A 7500-nucleotide genomic window follows, 5' to 3' on the forward strand; every position below is an offset into this window, starting at 1 on the left:
TGATTATGTCCTGAGCCCTTTAAAAGTTAACTTAAAAGGTTTTAGCCTTGTGTGTGTGTGTTTATGAGCATGTGTAGATGTGTGTGTGTGTGTGTGTGTGTGTGTGTGTGTGTGTGTGTGTGTGTGTGTGTGTGTGTGTGTTGTGTGTGTCCAGAAACATCTGACATTAATTTGCATGTGCTCCACTACTACACTGTGTACAAACAAGATCAGAATGTGGCACTGTTAAAAACAGGAATCAACATAGTTATTCATCTGTCAATTCCAATCAAAGTCTAATCAAATTGATCAAATGTATTTATATAGAGCTTTTTACGGTGGTTGTTGTCACAAAGCTGCTTTACAAATGTATGCCAAAGGCAAGGCTGGCAAGGAAATAAGAAGCTCTAATCCCAGTCATAATTCCAGTCCTAATCCAAATATGTATCATTTAAAAACACATCTGTGTGCCATGCTTTGCAGAGCGACCCTTCCTCAGGGCAGTACGTGGGGGAGGGGTGACACGGCAGTGTGGTGTAGTTTAACTCTCACCCCTCCATCTCTCCATCCATCCCTTCATCCCAACTGTCTCATCGTCTCATAATTCCTCCTGGCCTCCTGACTCAGTAGTGCCCAAAGCTCCAAGCTCCACCCACTCCTGTCTTCAAGCCCCGCCCACCCCTGTCTCCATTCCCCACTGACCCATCTCCAAGCCTCATTCTGTGTGTGTGTGTGTGTGTTAATGTGTTAAATTGGTTAAAAGAAGTGCACAGTAACAGGTGACAAGGTGTAGAATGCTATAATGTCTGTGCTTGGTCTCCTTACCCCCTGACTGGGATACTAGTCCATGTTCCACCAATCTGAACTGTACAGTCCCTCATCACAATGTCCACTTTCATGTTCGCTGAGTGTGGAAACGTTCATAAATCATAAAGCCTGCCGACCAGAAAATCTTAGTGAGAACGCACTCTAGACCACTGATAATCATCACTCTGGAGACCACAGAGGGTCATCACTCTGGAGACCACACTCTGGACCTCTGTGGGTCCACACATAAGCTCTTGTGCTGGTCTCGTCTATCACGTTAACCACACAGCTAGGGCCACAGTTCTGTGTACCCCACACCTCCTACAGAACGAGGTTGTTATAGCAACTAGCATCAGTGTGGGTTGTGTATGAAGTATGTCGAGAGGACCAGCTGCTGTCCTCAGGGATCTGTGTCTGACTGTGTGTCTGATCTGTGTCTGAATGTGTCTGATCTGTGTCTGACTGTGTGTCTGATCTGTGTCTGACTGTGTGTCTGATCTGTGTCTGAATGTGTCTGATCTGTGTCTGACTGTGTGTCTGATCTGTGTCTGACTGTGTTTCAGATCTGTGTCTGACTGTGTTTCTGATCTGTGTCTGACTGTTTCTGATCTGTGTCTGACTGTGTGTCTGACTGTGTTTCTGATCTGTGTCTGACTGTGTTTCTGATCTGTGTCTGACTATGTTTCTGATCTGTGTCTGACTGTGTGTCTGATCTGTGTCTGATCTGTGTCTGACGGTGTTTCTGGTCTGTGTCTGACTGTGTCTGACTGTGTTTCTGATCTGTGTCTCACTGTGTTTCTGATCTGTGTCCGACTGTGTTTCTGATCTGTGTCTGTCTGTGTGTCTGATCTGTGTCTGACTGTGTTTCTGATCTGTGTCTGACTGTTTCTGATCTGTGTCTGACTGTGTGTCTCACTGTGTTTCTGATCTGTGTCTGACTGTGTTTCTGATCTGTGTCTGACTATGTGTCTGATCTGTGTCTGAATGTGTGTCTGATCTGTGTCTGACTGTGTTTCTGATCTGTGTCTGAATGCGTGTCTGATCTGTGTCTGATCTGTGTGTGAATGTCTCTATACAGTATGTCTTTCTCTCTCTCTCTCTCTGACTGTGTTGGCACTGCATTTTTTTTACATTGTAATCTCAGCAAATAATGACAACAGTATTAATGATGTCTAATGTCTAACAGGTCTCTCTCTGTGTATCTCTCTGTCTCTTTCTGTGTTTCTCTCTGTGTCTGTCTGTTTCTGTCTGTCTGTGTCTCTCTGTCTTTCTGTCTGTGTCTCTGTCTGTCTATCTGTCTGTCTCTCTCCCTGCAGAGTGACCTCACCACAGGAGTGTGTTTATTGTCCTAGATGATGATGCACAAGGTAAAGTCTTTCAAACTTCTACACGCTCTGTTTCATGCAGCTGTAGCGTCAAATAAATGTTATATTCACTTGAGCAAATATTTCAACTTATTAGTTTAATCAGCAAATCATTATAATTGTTCTTTAAGATGCTATACATTGTCAAGTTCTAATAACCAATAATTTCCTTGTGTGTATGTGTGTGCATGGGTCCCTGCGTGTGTTTGTGTTTGTTTATGTGCATGCGTGGTTCCCTGTGTGTGTGTGTGTGTGTGTGTGTGTGTGTGTGTTCTCGAGCAGCAGCCAGCCAGAACCTCACCTGGCAGTGTGTGTTCTGTGAGAGGGACGGCCATGCCTGGTTCTCCTGCTGTCACTATAGTGGTGAGTGGTGTGTTGCGTCCTGGACTAGTGTGATGTGTCCTGGACTGGTGTGTTGTGTCCTGGACTGGTGTGTTGTGTCCTGGACTGGTGTGATGTGTCCTGGACTGGTGTGTTGTGTCCTGGACTGGTGTGTTGTGTCCTGGACTGGTGTGATGTGTCCTGGACTGGTGTGTTGTGTCCTGGACTGGTGTGGTGTGTCCTAGACTGGTGTGGTGTGTCCTGGACTAGTGTGGTGTTTCCTGAACTGGTGTGTTGTGTCATGCACTGGTGTGATGTGTCCTGGACTGGTGTGTTGTGTCCTAGACTGATGTGATGTGTCCTGGACTGGTGTGGTGTGTGCTGGACTGGTGTGATGTGTCCTGGAATAGTGTGGTGTGTCCTGAACTGGTGTGATGTGTCCTGGACTGGTGTGATGTGTCCTGGACTGGTGTGGTGTTTCCTGGACTGGTGTGGTGTGTCCTGGACTGGTGTGATGTGTCCTGGACTAGTGTGGTGTGTCCTGAACTGGTGTGATGTGTCCTGGACTGGTGTGGTGTGTCCTGGACTGGTGTGGTGTTTCCTGGACTGGTGTGGAGTGTCCTGGACTGGTGTGATGTGTCCTGGACTAGTGTGGTGTGTCCTGAACTGGTGTGATGTGTCCTGGACTGGTGTGGTGTGTCCTGGACTGGTGTGGTGTTTCCTGGACTGGTGTGCTGTATCTGGGGGCCCTGCAGTGTGCATCGGCCTTCCACACTATCCCTGGACAAGTTCTGGCTCCATAACACGTGATGTCAACTCTGCCTTTACATACTACTGCCTCTGAGCATGTTCATAGGCCTGTGTAACACATGCTAATTTATGCGTTACATACATTATGAGACTAATAAGGCTGTGAGTATGGTGAAGATTTAAGACTAAGCGGGGGGTAGCAGACTAGTCCAGGTGCTGGTGGGACCTCCGTGTCCAGGGATGGTTTTGAGTGACTAATCTGACCCTTCAGGCCCGAATGGAGAAGCAGGTGATTGGCTATAAGGACTTAGCCGCCATTCCAAAGGACAAGGCCATACTGGACATCGAGAGGCCCGATCTGATGATGTATGAACCGCACATCAGCTACACACAAGTGGAACGCTCTGAGGTGACAAACACACACGTACATACACTGTGAATGTACACACATACACACATATGCACATGAACACATACAGACTACACACACAATGTCTCTTCCCCGTTGTCTCACTTACACTCTATGTGCATGTGTAGATTACCCCACACACTGCCCCAGTATGCCTATGTAGATTACCCCACACAGTACTCTATATGCCTGTGTAGATTACCCCACACAGTACTCTATATGCCTGTGTAGATTACCCCACACAGTACTCTATATGCCTGTGTAGAGTACCCCACACACTGCCCCAGTATGCCTATGTAGATTACCCCACACAGTACTCTATATGCATGTGTAGATTACCCCACACAGTACTCTATATGCCTGTGTAGATTACCCCACACAGTACTCTATATGCCTGTGTAGATTACCCCACACAGTACTCTATATGCATGTGTAGATTATCCCATACAGTACTCTATATGCATGTGTAGATTACCTCACACAGTACTCTATATGCCTGTGTAGATTACCCCACACAGTACTCTATATGCCTGTGTAGATTACCCCACACAGTACTCTATATGCCTGTGTAGAGTACCCCACACACTGCCCCAGTATGCCTATGTAGATTACCCCACACTGTACTCTATATGCATGTGTAGATTACCTCACACAGTACTCTATATGCATGTGTAGATTATCCCATACAGTACTCTATATGCATGTGTAGATTACCTAATACAGTACTCGTATTTTATATTTTCTATCAGGTCTGCTGATGATCTCTGATTTGGTTCACAGTGTTTCTGTCTGTGAACCAACTCACTGGGAGTGACATCTCACTCTCACTCAACCAGATTGTACAGAGAATACATAAACTCACACACACACACACACACACACACACACACACACACACACACACACACACACACACACACACACACACACACACACATACACACACACACACACACACACACACACACACAATCATACAAACTCACACAAACTCACATACACACACAGTGAGACTGGCAATCCCAGTGTAATTTCGTTTTTAGTTTTGCCATAATAAACCTTAATGCCTCATACACTTTGTAGACTTGTGAGTGGAAACTGCCAACTGCTCAACAGCTGACCCCCCCCCCTCTTTCTTTCTCTCTCTCTCTCTCTCTGTCTCTCTCTTTCTCCCTCTCTCTCTGTCTCTTTCTGTCTCTCCCTCTCTCTCTATCTCTGTCTGTCTCTCCCTCTGTCTCTATCTCTGTCTCTCTCTGTTTCTCTCTATCTTTCTCTCCCTCTCTCTGTTTCTCTGTGTCTCTCTCCCTCTCCCTGTCTCTGTCTCTGTTTCTCTCTCTCCCTCTCTCTCTCTCTCTCTCTCTCTGTCTCTCTCTAACTCAGAGGTCCCTGTCTCCGCGCTCTCTCTCCCCTCCTCCGTCCCCTGAGGTAAGACAGGTGTCTTTGTCTTTGCGGTGAGCACACTGGTGGTCACCCTGCAGCTGAACACAGGACTGTGCTGTGTGCTTTCTGGGCCCTTGAGACTAGTGTGACTAACCCTGTGTTAGCCCTCCAGTCTTCGTAAAGACTAACACTCCTCCTCTTGGAAAGACAGAATCACCTCTGACAGGTGTTGGCACTGACACTGACTACAGTGGTCTAGAAGATCTGCTGTGTCTCCTAGAGCTCCCAGCTGAAGGACTCCAGAGAGTGTGTGGAGACCAGAGAGTGTGTGGAGTCCAGAGAGTGTGTGGAGACCAGAGAGTGGGTGGAGTCCAGAGAGTGGGTGGAGCAGAAGTCATCGGCCAGCTCTTCTCCACCCTCAACACTTCTACTGTGCAGAAGCAGCAGTGTGAGCAAACCCCCCCCTCTACAGCATCACTTCCACCGGCCAGGTGAGACACACACACACACACACACACACACACGCAGAGACATATACACTCTCAGACTTGCTCACACATCTGCACAGATCCATTCACTCCTGTGTACAGACACATATACGTGTACACACATGTACACACTCCTACGCTCACACTCAACTACATATACATACAAACCCATCAGTTTAAATACAAACCCACCAGCTTCCATTAACTACCCATAGCTTCCTATTGAGTTCCTACTCAGCATTAAGCATTCAGTTCAAATGAGCCCTAATGGACCCAGTCGGTGTGAGATTATGGGCGTGTCCTGTGTGAGATTATGGGCGTGTCCTGTGTGAGGTTATGGGCGTGTCCTGTGTGAGATTATGGGCGTGTCCTGTGGCAATCATGGGCGTGTCCGGTTGGGGTTATGGGAATGTCCTGTGGGGGTTATGGGCGTGTCCTTATCTCATTGAATAACAAAAGAAAATCTTTCCTCTTTTGCAGACAATGGCAGCAATATATATAAGAAGCCTCCGATTTATAAGCAAGGTAGGAGAGTCCAGGCCAGAGGGCATGTTCTGACTCTCTAGAGCTTGTCAGAACCGGTCCTCATAAGTTACTGTGTGTGTGTGTGTGTGTGTGTGTGTAGATATTTCAGCACATGTTCCACAGAGTAAGCACATGGAGGATCTGATCATCGAGTCGTCCAGATTTCCTGCTGCCCAGGCTCCCGACCCCAACCAGCCTTCCAAGATCGAAACAGAGTATTGGCCATGCCCACCATCACTCGCTGTCCTGGGTACCGCCCACTCCCTCACGCACGTCTTCACCCCGCCCCTTGGTGTCATACACTCCACTTTCTCCCTTTGCAGTTCCCTCCCTGTTTTATCACTGCACCTTACACACACACACACACACACACACACACACACACACACACACACACACACACACACACACACACACACACACACACATGCTGTGTACTCTTGTTGTAACAGAGACCGAGTGGAAGAAGAAGGCCACCCAGACTACTGCAGGGGACGATGCAGAAGCTGAGGACGAGTATGATGAAGATCTGTCAGACGACAAGTGGAGACTCAGACAGATGCAGAAACAGGAACTCAATAAGGTAATCCTTACTGGTTATTGGGAGGTTGTTTATTGTGAGGTTGATTTTTGTGAGGGTGTTTATTGTGAGATTGGTTAATGTGAGGTTTTTTTTTGTGAGGTTGTATATTATGAGGTTGTTTATTAGGAGGTTGGTTATTGTGAGGTTGGTTATTGTGAGGTTGTTTATTGTGAGGTTGGATATTGTGGGGTTGTTTATTATGAGGTTTGTTTGGGTTGCTGTGCTGTTCTGTCTCTCACTTGACCTTTAAGTGAAGGACAAAATTTGGATTGAATTACCCACAGTACTGTGGGGCTTGCGTGTCCTGAAATTGATCATCATACCAGTCAATTGAGTTTTTCACTCTCATCATACATCTCAAACTGCATTTGCTTCTCACTCTCTGCCCCTACATCTGTCTCTCTTACTCTCTCTCCCCTATATCTGTCTCTCTTACTCTCTCTCCCCTGTATCTGTCTCTCTTACTCTCTCTCCCCTATATCTGTCTTTCTTACTCTCTCTCCCCTGTATCTCTCCGTCTCTCTTACTCTCCCCTGTATCTCTCTGTCTCTCTCTCAGATTCAGTCCAATCTGGGGAAGTTGATTTTGAAGGAGGAGATTGAGACAGCAGCTCCAATACGCAGAAAAACCCGTTCTCTGCCAGACCGAACCCCTGTCCATATGGGTGAGTGTGTGTGTGTGTGTGTGTGTGTGTGTGTGCGCGTGTGTGCGCGTGTGCCTGTGTTGGTTATTTGTGTGTTGGTTGGTTATTTGTGCTTCTTGGCAAATGCCTAACTCGCAAAACACTAGGTAATGATACTGACTCCTGTAGTTTAGTAGTAGTCTGACTCAATGGTGTCTTGAATTCTGGCTTATCTGTACTATTTCCTAGGATGTATTCTGTGATCAGAAGCA

The 7500-nt window shown here is 46.9% G+C and overlaps 1 protein-coding gene across 1 annotated transcript in view; it reads left to right on the forward strand.

Moving 5' to 3' along the window:
- LOC143511695 (dematin-like) overlaps positions 1-7500 on the forward strand; it is a 29251-nt gene that overhangs the window by 19421 nt on the left and 2330 nt on the right. The window contains exons 3-11 of the mRNA XM_077001271.1: positions 2103-2153; positions 2433-2513; positions 3493-3630; positions 5011-5055; positions 5291-5501; positions 5979-6023; positions 6124-6273; positions 6476-6606; positions 7165-7270. Coding sequence (XP_076857386.1) covers positions 2139-2153; positions 2433-2513; positions 3493-3630; positions 5011-5055; positions 5291-5501; positions 5979-6023; positions 6124-6273; positions 6476-6606; positions 7165-7270 — 922 coding nt within the window. The 5' untranslated portion in view covers positions 2103-2138. The remainder of the gene's footprint in view (positions 1-2102; positions 2154-2432; positions 2514-3492; positions 3631-5010; positions 5056-5290; positions 5502-5978; positions 6024-6123; positions 6274-6475; positions 6607-7164; positions 7271-7500) is intronic.

Source organism: Brachyhypopomus gauderio, chromosome 4, assembly GCF_052324685.1.
Source record: "Brachyhypopomus gauderio isolate BG-103 chromosome 4, BGAUD_0.2, whole genome shotgun sequence".
Taxonomy (NCBI): Eukaryota; Metazoa; Chordata; class Actinopteri; order Gymnotiformes; family Hypopomidae; genus Brachyhypopomus; species Brachyhypopomus gauderio.